We start from the raw sequence: 20,031 nt of genomic DNA, 5'->3' as shown, positions 1-20,031 counted from the left end.
AAAGGTGAAATATACAGTATTCTTTCAATTTTTCTCCATTCCCATTCCCTACTTCATCTTTTACTTGCACGTTGTTGGTCTGTTTATAGCTCTTTGAGCTAAGGCTTTTTCCAGAAACTTGCAAAATGCTTTGCCAAATTTTGAGCACTGTGTAAACAACACATAACAACCATAAATACAGAAGTATCTCTGTTAAAAATGATCCCATCTGGAATAGTTTAATGCCAGTTAGCCTATTTTAAAGATGGATTATAAAGCTCAACATGACTGCAAACTGCTCAGAAAAAAAAAAGGCATATAAGCACAGTGCTCTTGTTGAACTTACAGCAGCAGAGAATGATGCAAATTTTTAGCTATAGAAATGCAAACTCAGAAAAAGTCTCAGGTAGCCACAGCTGCTTCACAGCAATGTATGGAACACCATAAAGTCTTTTTGTTTTCCCTCTCAGTTGAAGAGATCTGAGGACATCTCACCTGATACCTTATCTCTTCACTGTCTTCATTCTGTCATCAAAGTCTGTTTTAGCCTGGCTTTTTCAAATGGCTTCAAGCTACCTTTCACCAGGGCCTTTTTCTTGCTTGGGAACCCAACCTTGATTGATTTCTGTGTTCCTAGCCTGCTTAATACCTTCTCCACACCAATCTTTGTCATAAAATTTCCTGCATTAGCCAATGCACATGAGTAAATTGAGGGACATTTCACTGCTTACTGCCTCAGTTATTACAAAAACTATTTGCACGTAACAAGCAAAGGCATCTGTGTGTGCATGAAATGGTGTGTCTCCACGTCCTTTTCCTTCTCTTGCATTTGGTAACTTACAAGACAAAAACACCCTTTTTGTCATAAACTGACAGTTCTCTCTGACGACAGAAATCCACAGCTTGATATTTTGAATTTTCATGCACATTTTATATTTTTATGCATTTGAAAGCCTTGAGCTGGAATAAAGCTATGATAAAACATCATAAAGAAGTTGTGATCAGTTTGTGCCATAAAGTTGAAGGTAGTATTCAAGTTCAATAAACCCTGACCCAGTAGTCTGAAATTTCCAAACTGACATGGAGATATATCTGTGGATCCACTTTTCTACTGTTCAGGCTTTTCTCTCTGGCTGTAGATGACAGCATGGGTGCTGTGTGAGCTAAAGTTGTAGACTTTGGTGAAGAGGGGTCTAATAACAGCTTACAAAAAACTGGGGGGTGACAGAGGTGATGGTATGGTATGAGAGGATATAATGAGGAGCAACAGCTTTCAGCTTTCAGCTTTCAGCTTTTTTTCAGCTTTGGAGATTCAGACTGGACATGAGAAAAGACTTTTTCATCAAGAGATTAGGTCAACCCTGCAACAGGTCACCCAGAGAGGCAGCGGTGGCTCCATCCTTGGGAGTTTTTAAAGCTCAGCTACGCCAAGCTGTGGCTGACACAGTGACCTAGTGTTGGTGGTGGTCCTGCTTTCAGCAGGAGGTCAGATTGGACACCTGCAGAGATCTCTCTCAACCAATACCTCATTTATGTTGATCCTTTGATTTGAAAAAAAGAACCTGAGTGCTATGAACTACTAAGCTACTGTATGTAATGACAGATCTCTCAAAATGAGATGGGATGGCTTTTTGACCTGTCCTTTGCAAATAGACACAGAATTAGACAAGACTGCAGGTTTTCAGATATTTTAGGGTGGGTGCCAAACAGGCCCATAATCCACAGTCTTATCTACCCTTATGTGCAGAACAAGCATGTCTCAGTAAACAATAATAAATATTTCTCCAATTCTTGCTGAGAGTGTGTTTTTGACTGAAATAGAGGAAATGCAGCTGGTAGGCACCCTGGGGAGGCTTCCCTGCTTGTCCCAGTGCCCAGGCAGGGCTGAACATTCACATGGTATCTGTTCTCTTGGTATCTATTTCCTGCTCTTCTAGACCCTCAGTGCAAGAGATTTCAGATCAGCTTCCCAAGACAGTGGTCCCAGAGAACCCAGGGCATCCACCCTTCCTTCCACTGAAGGCCTTAGCCCTGACTGCCAGCCAGGGTATCTGTTTGTGGGGTCATGGTTTTGTTACTGATATTCCCAATGGACAGACAATTGTCCATTAACAACCAAAATGAAACTCTCTGGTAATTCCCTACCAACATAGGTTTAGTCCTACAATTTTAAATAAATTCAATGAAACATCCCATCTTTGGATAATTCAATTTTAAATAAATTCTCTGAAGGGAACAGGATCTGTAGAACAGGACTATCTGTGTAAGTCTCACTTGGAACATTTTTTTCTACGAAATTGATTCTTCTTTCATTAAAGAATAAAACTGCTGAAATCCAGTGCTCCCTGCACTGCAGTAACCTAAACCTCCCTGTATCTTTCCTAAGCAGAGAGCTGCCATGTGCACAGGGAAGTGTTCGAAGTGCATTGGGATCACCCTCTTCCCACTGGCAGTATGTGCCATTGTCTCCAACATTCTCCTGTACTTCCCCAATGGACAAGTACTGCAGCTCAGCGAGATAACTGATTTGGTCTGGTTTTTCCACGGCATTCTGGGAGCTGGGATACTGGTAAGAGATGAATGTTTCTTGTGAGTTTTGTTCTGTTTTGTTTTAAATTTGGGGCCAAGAAAACCCCAGTTAAAAAAAACCCCAACAAGGTCATAAAAATGTGTTTTGCATAAACATGTGAACAGCTTAAATGAGAAGTTGAGTTTGTAACTGAGAAAATGCATTATGGCAAAAGAAGTACCTAGTCAAAGAAATACAAAACATTCCTGAAATAAATATCAGGACTCCAAGTTAGAAAGAAGCACTAAGCCTGACTGCTCACTAAGGAGAAGAGTTACAGGACTGTACATCCTCCAAGAGTGAAAGCAAAGCTGAGGTCCTAAGCTCAGCTGGAGGTGGTGAGTTTTCACTATTGTCTGCACCCCCACGTTACTCCTCCATCTGATTTTATGTACACACAATTCACAAAAACATGTTTCAGCAGGTGTTAGTTTGAGACCCAGCTAACACTTTACAAATGTGGGGTTGCAAATGGTTTAATAAGCTGAATGCCTCCTGTTCCCACACTCCCACCCACCTTCTTTGGGGTTGGATCTGGTTTGAATGTGCTCTTCTGTAATTAGTTCTCCATTCCAGGTCTCAGGAAAGATCACTTTTATGTGACTATCCATGGCTAGAAGGGAACATGTTGGGGAATACTTATCTTTCCAGTTCATCGGAAAGCCTGCTCCCTTTGTGCTCTTTCAATTATCCACCCAAGTGCAGTTAAAAAGCTGAGCAAGTAACATGCATACAACCAGTGCTGGGAGGATGGCAAACTGGCACAGAGCTGGCCAAAAAATAAAAAGAATGTTTAAGAACAATTAACTTAGAAAAAAAAAATAAATTCATTCACAGTCAGACTATGATGCAGCTGCTGCTTAAGCCTGTAGAAAGCCTGCAGTGGATCTGGTTCATACTCATTTTTCTCAAAGCAGAGACATGGTATAAGATCATTCAACAAACTGTTCTCCACCAGCAGCTTGTCTGCTTCTTCTTGTGGCTGACACTTGGGCCTATTACTCATGCTAAGCTTGAACATAAGCATGAGCTTGTAGAAGGAAGAAGTTGAACTACATGAGAGACCTTGTGGAAAATTCGTATCACTGCAAGCCCAGGAGTCATTGGCGTTCAATGAAAGGAAAGGAGGATGTTAGACGAGAGAGCGTCATCGACTCATTGAAAACACTCCTTCTTCTAAGGCTTCCACACAGCCCTGCCTGTGGCCAGCACCACATACATCAAAAATGAGAACAGCTAGTCAGAGGAGAGGAAAAATTTGCATTGACCTTCAAACATGGCATTAGGAGTAATTATTGATCCACAAACAATGCTGTTGAGTGTACACGTTTTCCAGAAAACAGCATGGGAAATGCCCACAGGTAAGGGGAAAGAAAGCATTATCATCAGCTCCATCTTCCAGGTGCTGGAAGCATGGGAAAATCAAGATTGGCTTCTCAGTGTCCTAAGGAGTTAAAACAATGTCCCACAACTGGAGTCTGGTCCATATCCTGACACTACAATGAGGAAAGATGAAGCTGCAATATGTTCCCCCATGCACCTAGCTTCTTACCAAAGGAAACTGAGGCAAGTCATGCCAATAGGTTGCCTGATCTCTCCACAACTTGGACGCAGCCTCCAGAGTCAAGACTGTGGGAGAAACTTCAGAACAGCCTGGCTTAGCTCTGTGAGCCAGGAAGCCTCCCTCCACCTGGGAACCTCATCTGTAGACTGATACATAGATCATCAGTGCTCCTTGGCTGAGTAGCCAGCTCCACCCTTTCCTTCTCCTCTGCTGAATCTCTAATGGAAACTATATGATATGAAAACCTCTCAATTTTCTTATTTCAAAAATTTAGGATGTAAAGAGAGTAAGATTGGCTCTATGTGTCATAATAATGTCTTTCCTCATGGAAAGACTGTGTGCAACACAAGGAAATGCCTGACTGAGCCATGGCTCACACACAGCTCTCGTTTTACTGACAACAGCCAAAGCCAGAAAATTCTCATTCCCATGTCAAAAGGCAGGTGTTTATAATCAGGCACTGCATAAAAAAAAACCCTGCCAAACAAACCCTTCATCCTGAGCCAGGCTAATAGATGACACAAAAGTGTTTGCTGCTTAGATGGGAAACCTCGAAAGAAAAATAACAGCCCTAGAGGAAAAGGAGTGTTGGTTTGATGGGCAGAGGGATTAACTCTTCTTCTGAGTGCCAGACAGTAGAACACTGGCTGAGGCTGCCTTGGGGGACCATTTGTGATTATTTAGGAGCAGACTTCTTTGCAGGAAGAGGAGCACCTTTTTAACCTCAGTTCTCTACTCCTGCAGGCTTCCAGATGTGGTCCAGCCATCACTGTAGGTGCTGTAGTTTGCCTCTGGGCTGTGCATAAAAGGCAACAGATAATAAAGCCTTTGAAAAATATTTAGAAGCCTACAAATCTAAGCAAGTTTCATAACACTATCCCACACTGTTCAACAGAGATATTCACACTACATACATAAATTCCTTGGGCTTTATTCATCATGGACATTCTATTCTTCCTGTCCTACATGAGAAAAAATCTTGCCAGCATCTAGTCAGGCCATTTAGGCCATTTTTACAGTTTTTACCTTTTATGTATGTATGTTTGTTTGTTTGTTTGTTTGTTTGATTGATTGATTTGGGTTCTCCCTCTTTCATTAATTTAAGGTAACCATTTCCTGTGTTCTTAAGTGCTCCTTTACTTGTGCTGTTCTTTGAGATGCTTTGACCAGCCCTGGTGTGCAGAGACAAGGCAGTGGGAGTGTGCTGGCTGCACAGTCAGACCCACAAAAGCTTTCTCGCCCTCTGGCTACCAAAGTAAAGGCAACTTTGCCTAACTCCAGAGTGTCTGTGAGGCAGCATTATATCCCGAGTCACAGATGGTTACTGTGTTGTATTGGTCCAACTCCACCTGATAATTACCATGGAGAAAGCTGATATGAGGAAAAATAAGGAACTGGAAGTTCCTTATTGGCTGAAATCCACCAGGTAAGGTAGGTTTTCCAGAAGTTTAGCAAAAAAAAAAAAAAACAAAAAAAAAACCAAGTCAGATCTGTTTCAGGAAGCTTAAGGCTGATTTCCTAATTATAATCCAGAGCTGAATGCTCAGGAGCTTTAAACTGACACAATTCTTAGTCCAGCTGTGTATCTTTTCTGGGGCAGAAATTCAATTTTCTCAAAACTGACACAATTTTTCCCCAACAATACCATGCTGAACCTTTTTATACCCTGAAAATAGCAGTATGGATTCAGCAACCAGAGTCAATGTACCACCAATTTGCCAGACAGCTCTAGCTGTAATCCCACACTTATTTCTGAGTAACTCTTCATCAACAACAACATCCAAGCAGGGGTAACTCCCAGAGAAGAGTCAGAAGGTGACTTACATTTGAGGAACATGATGCCCAAGCTCTTAGAATTTAAAAACCACCCCAGCAGAAGTGCTGCACTCCAATTCAGCCTGTGCTTTTCTTTCAGGTTATTTTGCCGGCATTCATGATGCTGGGAGCAGGTGGAGCAGGATGTTGCGCTAACAGATGTGGGGTAAGTGGATATTTAGCTGTTGAAATGGCACTAGAGAGTTGGTGCAATAGGCCTTTAAATGGCTGCTCAGCAGGTGGAAATGTGCAGTGACAAACCATCACGGCACTGTCAGCAGCCATGTCAGGGAAACGTAGAAGAGGAGCTTGATCTACAGCGTCCCTGGGCTGGGGCTGAGAGCTCAGCCAGCCAACAAGAACGTTATGATGTTGCAGCTGCTGAAACGAGGGAAATCAGCCAGGGCCAGTGCAGGAGCCCTTAGGCACAGTGCTGAGGGCAAAGGGGACTACATCACATAAAGAAACACTTGGCTCCATCTTTCCCTGCTCAAGGCAATCCTAAAGACTTGCCTGTTTCTCCTGCTTCCCCAGAGTCCTGTTTCCTCTATACCCTTCCATGGCAATCTGTTTTTCCACAGGTTCATCCCTGCTTTTCTCTGTAGGGATACACAGGTCCCCTATTTGCAGGTCCATGCCAGAAGTGTGAGCTGCTGCATCTGGCACTGAGGAGCCAGCACTGTGTCCTGCAGTTCTGACTAGTAGCTCACATGTGCCCAAATGTTATGCATGTGAAATGTGAAAATGCAATTTAGGCGTCTAAAGAAAGGTCAGAGATATTTTTTTCCTTGATAATTAAGAATATTGTAAAGCAACATGTTATAAAGGCATCTCCATTCATCCTCAAGCCCTGGACACAGACTTCTGTGTGGCTATCATTACTGGCAAGAATAAACTGACTTACAAATTTTTTTGAGTCTGCATCCTTCCCAGAAGCAGCCTGGAAAGAGAGATTCCATGCAATAAAGCATGTCTCTTCTGTACTCTTCAATTAATATTTAGTCTGATCCATGAGAAAACCTTTGCTTCTTTAAAACATTTTACTTAATTCATTACTCATAATACCAAAACAGCATTCTTTATTAGGATGTTAGCAAGCACATCCCAAGCCATTGCATTGATTTTACCAAATGCCACATGCACAGACAGGATGCTTACAATGGCCAAGCAGGCCAGTTGCAGAGCTGGGGTGAGATCCTAGGCACCCTGCAAACAGTGCCTGAGCCAGCTGCTTTGCTTGATTTTGAGTGATGTAGAAAGCAGTGATGAAAAACAGCCACCGTACTGGTTCCTACACTCACTGAATCTGGTAAGTCACGAGGGGTCATCCAGCTGAACTGGACATTCACACAACATCTCAGGTGTCTCTTCTCCATCCGTCATCCCAGCCCTAAATATTACAGAGCCAAGAGTCAACCTTCCCCAGGCTGGCTGGGTTCACTCCCCAGCCCTGCAACACAGTGTCATCCAGCAGCCCACATCCACAGACCCACCCGGATCCTCTGTTCTCCCCCTCCTCCTCCACTGTCTGAGCCATTCCTAGCAGCAGCACATCAGTGCCAGGTACCCTATCTACACCTTCCCATCACTGATTGGTTACCTACAAGCTGTTCCTCCTCTTCTTTTTTTTTCTGTTACGGAGGAATAAAATAGATGTTAAGAAAGTAATTTGATTATGCACTATGATATTTTGTAGAATCAGGAGATCCCAGAATCATTAAGGTTGGGAAAAACCTCCAAGTTCATCAAGTCCAACCTTCAAATGAATAGCACCATGCCCATTAAACTATATCACAAAGTGACTGATGGCCAAGTGATGAAGCTACCCATACCAAACTGGAAAATGGGCTCAGCAAGGACAGTATATGTATAAAAATGCTGTCTTTCTGAACACACACCTCTCTGGAGTCATACACCTCTGTGAGATGGAAAGGGTGAAGCTCTACCTCCTATGTTTTAAACAGACTATGGCTCAAAGTAGGGATGAGATGGGAAGATGAGCTAAGAATGAGTGGTTGTGAACAACACTGAAAACAAGTTTACCCTGCACAGCTCTTGGGGAAGAGTAATTTCCAAACATTCAGAAAGAGGTGAGTGTTTCAGGGAGATCTGAAGGCTGACGGTCTGCTTCTTCAAGGGAAGAAACTTCAGGCAAAATTGGCTTTGTGGAGAGTGGAAGAAAATGCAGAGACATCCTCAGCAGGGATGCTCAGATGTCCTGACTATGAGGGCTGTATATGCAAGGCAGGGTATGGTGTGAGGCCCTGGAGAGCAGAGGACTCCTAGGATTGGCTCAAACATTCACAACATCAGCAAGCTCCCAAAGTGCCAGAGTTCCTTAGGAGGTAGGTGTGGATGGACCTGATAAGGGCTCCCCAACTACTTCCACCTACTGGCAGAGAAATAGCCCTCATGGAACTACTCAGCAGCCTCTATATCCCAAAGGCTAGTCTGGGAACTTTTCTGCTTTGGAGATCTTAGGTATGAAATGATAACTTACACTGAATACTCGGAATTGCAGAATTGCTTGTCATAGTAAAAAGAAAAAGTTAAAGCATTATTACTGATCAGAATCATTGTTCAATCAAAACATAGCATTTTCCTCAAGGCAGGGGCTCTGTTCTATTTTATTTTGCACAGTTCCTGGTTTAATAGTTTCAGACTTCATCAAAGCCTTTACATACTGCCAAAGTATCTTCAACAGTAAAAATATTACTGTGTTTCTCATATTTTTTATTCACTTTAGTGAGTTTTCCAGTTCACAGTGATTACATGTTACATTAAGTTTTTTCATTAATCAACTTTAAATTATTACTTACAAACATGCATCAAAAGCTTCTTGTCCTTGCACTCTGGAGTAATGAATTTGGGAAGTAATAGATTTAGAAAGCTTCAGTGTCTTGCAGCTTAACACGTACACATCTGAAATCATCCACTGCACTGACATGATGACGAAAAAGGCCCACCCAAAATACAGCTTCTCTCATTGCATCAGCAAATATATACTCCAGTATTGCTAAGTCTTCCTTAAGAGTTACTAGTAGAACAAGAATAGCCATAGAAGCTTTCCAGACAAACAAATCTCAGCAAAGATATCCAGATAACCAGACAGAATAACAATTAAATCAAAAAAGCCCAAACAAAAAAACCCACTTCCAGACAAAGAACCAGGGAAGAAAGAAATGTATGTGGAAGAAGAAGCAGGGTAATAAAGAGCAGCACAAGATGGGACGGGAGGAACTTGGGTTAACTTCACCAAAGTAGCTGATGTAAACATTCAAAAGAATGAATTCTGAGAGTCTTCATCAGCTCACCAGGGACAATTCAATTGTGTGAAGGATAAAGCAGAGAAAATCAGCAAAAATGATCAGCAAAACCTTTCCAGGAGTACAGAACAGATTAATATCATGGGAAACAAATTTCAACACACTCAAGCGTCCTAGCTTAGGCCTCCTGTTGCAATTAAGGACACAAATGAGGAAATTAAATATTTCAATGAGAAGTACAACTAGGGAAAATGTTGAAAGTTTGAGATGATGAAATGGTTAATAAAATTCTTGGATTTTCACAGATGAGGCAAGCCTGCAGAAAAGTCTCCAGATCAGTAGATAAAATGGGGAAATGCCACTGCATGCCTAGAAAATGCTGAGGAGAGCCAGTCCAACAGCTGCAGCAACTTCAGCCTCCTCTTTCAGTGATGAGTAAAGTCTCTGTCTAGCTGATCTTGTACACAGTAAGGAAGATAGTTGGGATGATTCTAGTCCTACAGTCAACAGATTCCAAATGAGACAATCATGTGACAGAGCATAGTCATCACAGATAGCACTGACAAGTACTACTAGTACTAACTGCTATCATAAAACATAGTAATACCAAAAGACCATTTGACTTTTTCTTCATAATTATCTTTGGGATGCCCTATATTGCTATGCTGTACTAAAATTAATTGTTAACATAATTAAGATCCTTCAACCAAGAAGCGGAATGCACAGTCGAAGTAAAGAAAAAACAAGTGGGCAAAAGTGATTCAGAATAGGTAGGAGTTTCAAAGAGAGTATCAGCCACTCACCTTCACCACAAGGCATGGTTGGTGACATTATTGTGAGAGACAGTGCATCAGCTACAATCCAGACACTGCTTTGGTCCAGGATAATAGACTAAATGACCTACATTTTGCTGACAATGGAGCTCTGCTAAGAGGCAATTCAGCTAACATGCAGATGAAGACTGAAAAAGTATCCAGCTTTGCAAGAAAAGACTGAGTTGTTAATCAGTTATGATTAAATAAATCCCATGAGACATACCAGTAAAATTTAACTCAAATATTGTTTAGAGGCAAAACAACCCACAAAATTAGCCAATTCACACACCAGCATTGTGCAAAGTTCTACAGAAAGCAGTCAGCTGGCAAGCTGGAAACTGCATTCACCAGCTTGAATGTGTTCAGACAATGAACAGCCTTTTCAAGGCTTTGTCAAAAAACTCCAACATGGATGGTGGATATTTCCATTTGACTCTGTAGTGCAGTACTCTGTGGAACAACTGGGACTAGAAGAAGGTTTCTACCTGCCTTGTGAGCTGGCAGATTTCACCTGGTATTTGCTGGCAACGGGAAATTATGAGATTTGGGATATTTGGCTTCAAACCTGAGTCACAAATGAGAGTATTTTGAATGTATTTCCTTTGGTCATGCCACTGCCCTGACTTTAGGGCCTGCTGCCTTCTCCCTGCTCCAGGTCTTCCCCTGGCTCTATCAGTCTGCTCCAAAGTTTCTTCCCCCACTTGGCAGAGTTGGGAACAACAACAGACAGTAATTCTTAACAAGACTATTGGGAAACATGTCCCAGATGCACCACCAGTAGCACCTCCTGGGATTTTTGTTTCTATAGACAAACAGCAACCAGATACCTCCCATTCATTACTAGAAAACTACCCCAGAATGGAGTAAAGGTAACATTTCTGTGAGAGTGGCTGATGTAAAACATGAGTGCATTGCATACAATTTGAAGTCACTGCTGGTTTGTTGCCACATGAAGTACAATTAGATTTCTCAACATGAGAAGTCATAATCACGTGGCATTGTGTTGTAAAATGAAGGAAAACAGCAATAAGAAAGGCTTTTTTGCATTCCATCAATTAGCAAAAGAAATTAATGTATCTTCTGTTGCTTTCATACCTGGTTCAGTAGTTGCTTGCTTTGCTCTCTTGGTGCAAGGCCCAAGAAAGTTGAAGAGTTGGAAATGCCAAGGAACATGATACAGAACAGATCAATCCAGAACTGGCCCTCATGATGGCTTTTGAAAGAAAACTCACCAGATTTTTCATAATTGATAGCATAAAACTCTGAATAAGTTCTTGAACGTCTAGGACAGCTACAGCAGCCAGAAAAAGTAAAATATTTTTTATTCCCACCAATTTAGTACCAGTAGTAGTTTCAGCATAAACTAAGAGACAAGAAAGAGAATTATTTCTCATTCACTGTGAGCTCTCCATGCTACTCAAACCTATGTGTACACAATGTTAAAAGTATTTTCCCTTTCAGATGCTGCTGTCAGTGATCCTGTCTGTGCTGGGATTTGCAGGAGGAGCATACTGTGTGGTCATCTCTTCATTGGGGCTGATTGGGGGTCCTCTGTGTGACACAGGCGATGGAGAATACCTCTACCCCTTCAGAAATGACACTCTGAAGTGAGTATGGCTTACAGGCTCCTCCAGTTTTGCTTTCCCTGATCCCTCCCCTATCTTCTTAAAGTGACCTTGGATTTTTCCAAAATGAACTGATGGCTCACCCTGAGTACACCTAAAATCACACTTCTCTGAGTAGTATGTTCCATCTGGCCATCTCTTTGACCAAGGACTGATCACGTACAAACATCCATGTGCTGTGACTCCCACTGGAGTAAAAAGGAAATGTTTGCTTACTGTGCCACAATAATCTGTTAAATTACCAAGAATTCAGCCTGCTCTACCTGCTTCTGAAAAACAAAGCAAAAATCTTCTCTGAATCTCTCTGAATCTTTAAAGTCAACATTGACAACCATACTCTTCAAACGAGAGCTTATGATAATGAATGGAACCGGGCTGAGATACCACAGCAGGAATGGAGAAGGTGGAGACACATTTTAAAACCATTACGGATCTTTCCTTTAGTTATTAACATAATTTTGCCATGCAACAAAGAGGAGATTCTTGTGCATGCAACAAAATACAGATGTGGCTCTCTTCCCTGACTATCAATTGCATCCCTGCAAAGGGAATTCTGGGGAGAATCACCAGCTTTTACCAATTATAGCACCATCTGTGACTCACTTTGTGCAATCAAGTTCAGAAAATAAAATGCCAGAAAACACAGAAAGCATTCTCAAGTTTTTACTTTCTAATACCTTTCCAATTATTTTCCTCTATCACAGAGACAATTATTTGTTTAACCAGACAACATGGAGTATTTGCAAGCAACCTGAAAACATCATCCTTTGGAATATCGTCCTTTTCTCTATTCTCCTGGCCATCGGTGTGATTGAAGCTATTCTTTGTTTCATTCAAGTCATCAATGGACTCACTGGCTTCATATGTGGCACATGTATGAGGAGAAGAAAGGTTGGTGCGCAGTAAAAGTGTGCTTTATGTTCTTTCCAGTTTTATTTTTCAGGCTTTGGTAATTATACGTGAGCTGGAGATCTGCACAGTCCATGGACGAGCTCCTCTGGGCAGTACAGATGCATTTGAACACTCTCTGTCTGTCAGGGATAACCTGGCCCTCAAATTTTTCTAAACAGCAGACCAGTATGACATATTGACATACTGATTGCATGGTTCTGTTCCTATTTAAGAAGCCTTTTTGATAAAATGTAATGACCCTTGCAGCATATGTAAGTGATAGACAAAACGTAGAGATGTTTTAAATTGGTCAGATGTAGTGATATTGTTACTTTACAGAACGGAAGAAAACATCTTCGAAATTTGTTTATCGTTACTGCTTCCTTTTCATTTTTTATTTTCATTGTACAAGATATTTGCACTAAGTCAGATATCCCCTGGAATATTAATTAATCATCTTTCATTCATTGCCTTTCAGACAAATATTTCTGGAATGTGAATGACCTACAAGGAATGCCAAGACAAGCCCCGAACTGCTGATTCACATCCAATAAGGATAGTGCACTGTACTGTTTTATTTATGGGGGGGGACAACAAAAATAAAGTTCAGGTGTTTCACAGGGAAAAATGGGGTTTTTTATAATAAAGTCAGGGTGGAAGAGAGCTAGATCCTTTCAGTCTGAGACTCCACATTTTCATCTCTCTAAACATACCCACTAAACCTCAGGTGCTGGCAAAAACATGAATCTATCTGGCCCTTACTGCTGTACTTGTGTATAAAGCACAAGAGTCCTCAGATAAAAGATCACCACTTGCCCTCTCATGTATGTGGGAAATGGAGCTGTTCTTAATATATACATCTATCAGCTGCAGGAAGCAGGCACTCTGTGGCTGATGTAAGTAACGTCCCACCCTCCTCAAATCCCACCATGAGCTCTCCCGTCTGTTCCTTCTGATTTTTGAATGGGGTACTCACAGATTTGAATGAGGATGAGCAGAGAATATATCGAGCAGTGTTTGAGACACTGCAGAGGCAACTGAAGAACATGGTTTTCAGCCTCTTTCTGCCACCCTAGAGTCAGACTCCTTGGCCAAAGCCCAGAGCACTTCTAAATCGGTTCTTCAGGGGCATCTGAGAATTGTGGCAGCCTTAGTGGAGCATTTGGGTCAATACAGACTGTAGGGTTTGCAGCAAGAGTTTAGAAGTGTCTGGTTTAACAAAAGGTGAAGCACCTCACCACCAATTTTGTCTTCATGAAACTGCCTAAGAATTTCACAAACTTCTACACAGATCTGTAGGGCTGTTCTAGAACAGAGCACATGGATCAAAGAATTAACTCGACAAAGATAAACAAAGATATATGCAGTAATTATGTGAGCTTAGTAATAAATGGAAGATATAATCTGAAGGCAGCAAATTGCATCAGCTTTAGTTTTTTAGCAACAGTAATACCAACCAGGAACTGCATTATTCCCCATCATCACTCAAGAGCAAGATCTTGATCTTGAGCTGATGTCCGTGACTGGGAAATTTCAGAAAAGTCATCATTTCAGTGACTTCCTCAAAGGTTAATTCTTGGACATGAACTGTCTTTCCTCTGTCAGCCAAACCATGAAATAATCTTTACCCATCCTGAGTGCATGTAGGCAGCGATGAAACCTGAATATATTTAGAGCACTGGGAGTCTATTTTTGCTGATTTGTGTTTTCTCAAAGTTGTTCATATTTCTGCACTGTAACTTGGGAGCAAGCTCTTTAAACACACTTATTGCAGACACATACGACTGCTTGTGCTGTTCTCTAATGCAGCACGCAAAATGCTTCACATTCTCCTTATCTAAAATGAAGAAGAAAATGTCAGTTGCCTAGGTGAGAAGCATATGCACCTTGGAACATAGTTTCACCCCTAAAAGCAGGAAATTTAACCTATAAAACTTAAATGCGACTTCTGTAAAGAAGAAAGCTTAAGACTTGCTGAAGTTTGCAATCCATCACTAGATGCATCCAAACCTGCCAGGTGGCTTAAAAAGCTCATGTTCATTGCCAGCAGTGAAGCATGGACAGTGCAACCACTTACAGCAGACAGCAAACCAGGAAAAGAGTTAAAGAGGCAGAGGGAAATAAGAATATTCACATGTAGTCAAGTGGAGAGAGATTCTATCATCAGAACAGGGCTCTATGAACTCTTTACAGTCTCTAACTACCCGCCCTTCCTCATCCCTTACCTGACTCTCACCTCTGGGATAAAGCCAACTTTGGCTGTGCTAGCACCAAGAGAGGAATTGATACCCACTGGCACACCTCCAGCACAGAAAAATAAGTGCACTGTGCTGCTGCCATCTGCTTGTTCCAGGCTGTCCTGCCCTGAGGATGTCTGTGTGCTCCTGGGAACACCCTCTGTCCTGCCAAATGTGTTACCACTGGCCTCATTGATTTATGTAAATATTAAATATTGCTATTCTGAACTTATTTTCTTGTTTAATTTGTGTAGTCTGAAGTCTGTAGTTTGAATTTGTGAATTCAAACTACCTCCAATAGGAAAATAAATGGAGTAACAGAGAAAGCAGAGTTAAATCATCTAACTTGAATCACCATGAAGAGGTCTCTTCTAGGGTAGGCATCAAGATACATGGGCCAAGGGGAGAGGCAACCTTCCTCCAGCCCACACTGAAAGAGATGCCCAAGACAAGTGGGCAAGCCTTTATGAGCAAGGTTCAGTTGTCCACCAGGGACAGGAACCTCTGGTGCCATTTGAAATGCAGCGAAGAACCCATTCACAGATGTCCAGAGATCCAAGGGTCTCATCTGGGGTTAACAACACAAAGGTGTGAATGACCAAAGCAAACAGTTGTCTCTTGCAAACACAAGGATGCTAAAAATTCATTTAGTGAAAATACATAAAGGTGACTAAATTTAGATGAAATTATTTCAGCTTATGCTTTTTTGGATCCCCCAAATCACCTTTTACAGGAGTCAGAGCCTGTCCTCTCAGAAGCATCACCAGAACCTTCTCCAGGAGCCAGCCAGCGCATTGCAACAGGGGCAGCTCCTCATGCCAAGCACCACAAGGAGACCTGCAAACTCAAGCTCTTCTGGTGGGCAAGGCTTCAAAACAAAATACATAATACTAAATACAACAAGAACTTTGATTTGAACAGAGTTGGCTTAACTGAATATATTGCGCTTCAGAATTAGGATTACTACAGATTTGAAGTTATTGGTTTGGGGTATTTTCCCAAAACTGAAAGAATTCTTTCAGGGAAATCTCCTAGCAAAGGAAAAGAGAAATTTTGTCCTTGAAAAGTTTTTTGTATTGTATACATGAAGAACTTAGTAAAACTAAGGAACTCATTATTCTATATCTAACTTTTCTCTATATTCATCTATCTATCTATCATCCATCTTTCTTTCTTTCTTTCTTTCTTTCTTTCTCTTTCTTTCTTTCTTTCTTTCTTTCTTTCTTTCTTTCTTTCTTTCTTTCTTTCTTTCTTTCTTTCTTTCTTTCTTTCTTTCTTTCTTTCTTTCTTTCTTTCTTTCTTTCTTTCTTTCTTTCTTTCTTTCTTTCTTTCTTTCTTTCTTTCTTTCTTTCTTTCTTTCTTTCTTTCTTTCTTTTCTGTATATATCAACTTTAAATAATTAATAGACAAGAACTACCCAGACATAAAGACAAAAATATTTGTGTAATTTTGATATTAATTCACTATACTGTGCAATCACACTACACCAGCTCTGACTGAAGGACTTAAATATGTTTGGTCTGCATCAAATTATCCCTCTCTGTCCTGCATTTGAAACTCACGGAGGAGATCAGCCACTTCCAATTAGGACTAACTTGGGATAGGAATAAAACTTTAGAGCAAGGACATCATCTGAAAAATGTAAATGTTTGGAGACCAACAGTCCTGTGTTTTAGCTGTCAGGGTCAAGGACACAATCCAAATACCTGGGCTAGACACCACATACTAGGTCATACCTTCTAATTTCAAGAGGAACTGTCAGTTCATTTTCATGCAAATTACTTAGATGCCTCAGGCCCAGGTACTCGATGTTCTCGATTTTTTTGGCTTTTTTTGGCACAGCAAAGTAAAGCACTGAGAGGTTGATCCTTGCAGACGACAGAGTGCCACGGCCTCTGCTCTACTCTCCCAGTCCCAGTCCTGTGCCTCTGATCCCAGGTGAACTCTTTTACACAATCAAACTTTAAAAAACCCCCAAGGGAACTAAAAAAACCCCAAACCTTTCCAGACTCTCAGAGTGCTTTATTTCATCTCCTACAGAGCACCAGCTCTTATGGCTTGACCCTTTCCAGAGGAGTGACAGCCACCCTTCAGAAATGCCCTTCCCTGTAGGACCTCCCTCATCTGGAAGCATCCCTTTTGTCCTGAGCCCGTGGCCCACAGAGAGCCATCTAAAGCCCATCAGCAATAATGTAGCACATTTAACCCAGAGAGGCAGAGCAAAGGCATGGTCTTGGGCACAAGAGGCTATTGCTTTGTCCATCTTTATTTCTTCCTGTTGGCCAGCTTCAAAGCTGAGTAGCTCATACAGTGCTTATACTTACAAAGCTGTAAGTGCTCACTACAGTGCAGATGATTTCTAAAATACATAGAAAACTTCACTGGTACACAGCACTCCTCACTTTCTTTCAGGTATTCCTCTGTTCTTATCAACAACCCATGTCAGAGTCTGTCCCATCGAGGTCAACTAATAAGGTGTAAGAGTTAAGAGGTCAGCTGAGTATTGTAGAGTCACAGAATGGTTTGAGTTAGAAGGGACCTTTCAATCGTCTAGTTCCAACTCCCTGGCACAGGCAGGGACACCTTCCTGTATTAGGTTGCTCAGAGCCCTGTCCAACACAGCCTGGAGCACTTCCAGGGATGGGACATACACAGCTCCTCTGGGCAACCTGTGCCAGTGCCTCACCACCTTCACAGTAAAGAATTTTTTTGTGATATCTAATCTAAACCTGCCCTCTTTCTGTTTGAATTCATTACTCCTTGTCCTGTCACTACATGCCCTTGTAAAAAGTCAGTCCTCGGCTTTTATATTCCCTTCAGGTATTGGAAAGAACTCGTATCCCCATAGTTCACAACTGTTGAAGATACACTAGAGTATCTTGGCTGCTATTCCAGGAGGGCCAGGTGTCTCCAAGAGGGACTGTAACCTCTGCTTGGCCAATTGGACATCTCACAGGTTTTATAGCATCTCATGTGACACCAGTCATCTCTATGTGAGCATTCGAATCAAGCTCTGAAACATCTACTGGGTACAGTGGCACTGCTCTTAGAAGCAACCATGAATTTATCAGTCTGAGACCTGTCTTGCCTCACAAGACTAGAAACAGGTCAGTCAATCATCCCCTAAGATTGTGTATTTCTCCCCATGGGTTACTCTGGGAGCTTGAAGTGAACAGCACAGCAGCTGGCACCCAAAGCTGCAGCCCCTCATCATGAGCAGGGAGCAAAGCCCACCTCAAAAATTTCTTCATTGGTGAGATTTCTTTTTTTTTTTTTTCTCCTTAAAATAGATACATTAGCTGAGAGTCATTTAATGGCAAAAGATAACAGATAAAATAACAGATTCAGTGAGGAACTGGTCTTCTTGGTATAAGCTTGTATTTTTACAATACTTCTTCCTTGCACTGTATATCAGCAAAACCTCTCCAGATTCAGATGAACTACCTTACACATCCTCTTTCTCCTTCACCCAATCATGCAATGTTTTCTATAATTGTGTCCTATCACATCTGCCCTTCACTCCTCTGGATCTTTAAGTGAAGTTTCTTCTGGAGAATTTTATGCCTGACAATTTTTGGGTTTTTTCCCCGAGAGATAAAAAAAGCAGGGTCAGTCCAGACATTCTCTGCAGATGTCAAAGAACAAATCCAAAGCTTGCTTTGGGCATGTTGAATTTAGTTGACCCTCTCATGAGGGGTGTCTGACTCTCATCCAGGAGTGTCTGACTGCAGAACAGGCTGAGATCTAGCTGTATTCACCGTCAGCCACATGGTCCTTCAACCTTTTCCTGTTTCTGTGTACAAAATGTGCTGCAAAACATTTGTTCATAGAAAAAAAACTTAGTATGTGTACACTCTTTTAAAAGTTTGTGGAACACCCATTTTGAGCAAGGAAGGCAAACCAGAGAAAACAATGGCTCCACTGCCATTGGCAATGGAGCTGCAGTTTCTGGGACCTTGTAGCAGGTTCATTTGAGGTGGAACAGAGTGTTTCTAATTACCATAGAAAAAAAATGTGCCTTTAAAATGCAGTGTCCCTTTTTGTACTTAAAATAATTGGATCAATTTTAAAAGTCGTTACTCAGTGAAAATAGCATTTGATTATAAATATAAAGGAATATTTCTCCTAAGGCAGGTTAAGTAAGCATCTGGTTGTTAGGCTTTTTCATCTCTTTTAATTTTCACTTCTTTTTAAACACTAATTATAGTCTTCCCTCCAGATCACTGCATATCTTACCAAAACCTTTATTTCCCCTTGCACAGAGAGGCATCACAGAAAACATGGAGTTCCTGCAGTTCTCCCCTTTTCTTCTCACAGCCATCACCTATGTGCCTGTGTGCTCCTACCGTGTCCTGCCAATGGGGTATGCTTAGCCTGTGCCACTGTCACTTCCATGCACAGCTACTCCTATCTGTCTGCAGGAGCTGCTGCACTGCAGAAAACCTTCCTAAAGATTTGGCCTTTCACTCAGAGTGCATCTGAGAAGAAGACATCTGAGATTTCCCCATGGAAAGGAGCTTTGCACTCCACAGATGAACAAAGGTATCCAGGAAAGGTATACACGTACCCTAAAATGGGCAGATTTTACATAGAATTGGTTATAAAAATCCATATGTGGACAGATGGTAAAGATTGAAAGAGCAACTAAAAAGATATCAGTGTGGCAACTCTACAATAAATGTACAATAAATGTAACCAACTTAATTCTGTAATGCATATATGAGCATTTTTCCCAGAATTATTTGTTTACAGAGAACTTCACAAAGTTAAAAAGTCTGTATCATTCCTAGACTTTCACTGAAGACTCCAACACCACCTCACTTTCCTACCATTTTCCAATGATTCCTTTGAGAATCATCATGTAGCTCCTTTCATTGGTCAATGGTAAATCTTTTTTTACTGTTTCCTAGGTTTATTTTGATCATTGCTGAGAATTTAGTCTAGTCAACTTTAAACAGACAAATTCTCAGCCTTATCTGCTGCTTTAGCCTTGTGCCTAGCACCCAGAGAAATATGGAGTATCTTCATTCTCTTTCATATCAGACAAAATATAACATTTCTCCTACTTTAAGCCAATCTAGTAATACCCCTCACATCAGTGTTCCGTTATGCATATCAACACTAATTCCTGTGCTCTTAATCTTTGCTCCTCACAAAAATAAGATTGGCTATCTACTGGAGAAGAGGGAAGGCTGCAGAATTGCCAGTGTTTTTCCAAAGACTGAGACTCCGCATCTCATTCTCGAGACTTTTGGGTTTATCACTCTGTT

At 41.3% G+C, this 20,031-nt stretch overlaps 1 protein-coding gene across 1 annotated transcript; it reads left to right on the top strand.

Moving 5' to 3' along the window:
• The first annotated feature begins 2,377 nt into the window (after nt 1–2,377).
• On the top strand, nt 2,378–19,972 carry LOC134549073 (transmembrane 4 L6 family member 1-like). The gene is made up of 5 exons (XM_063394482.1): nt 2,378–2,548; nt 6,028–6,093; nt 11,470–11,615; nt 12,338–12,524; nt 13,003–19,972. The coding sequence occupies exons 1-5, from the start codon at nt 2,378–2,380 to the stop codon at nt 13,021–13,023; spliced, it is 591 nt and encodes a 196-aa protein (XP_063250552.1). The 3' UTR covers nt 13,024–19,972.
• The last annotated feature ends 59 nt before the right edge of the window (nt 19,973–20,031 follow it).

Source organism: Prinia subflava, chromosome 3, assembly GCF_021018805.1.
Source record: "Prinia subflava isolate CZ2003 ecotype Zambia chromosome 3, Cam_Psub_1.2, whole genome shotgun sequence".
In the NCBI taxonomy this organism is placed as follows: domain Eukaryota; kingdom Metazoa; phylum Chordata; class Aves; order Passeriformes; family Cisticolidae; genus Prinia; species Prinia subflava.
The sequence above is the reverse complement of the archived record's forward strand: the minus strand, read 5'-3'. Positions and strand labels throughout refer to the sequence as shown.

Excerpts from the sequence above, each read along its gene's own strand:
- LOC134549073 (XM_063394482.1), top strand. The coding sequence starts at position 2,378 with ATGTGCACAGGGAAGTGTTCGAAGTGCATTGGGATCACCCTCTTCCCA. Across the intron at positions 2,549-6,027 it reads TTCTGGGAGCTGGGATACTG|GTTATTTTGCCGGCATTCAT; the intron begins GTAAGAGATGAA and ends CTTTTCTTTCAG. Across the intron at positions 6,094-11,469 it reads GTTGCGCTAACAGATGTGGG|ATGCTGCTGTCAGTGATCCT; the intron begins GTAAGTGGATAT and ends TTTCCCTTTCAG.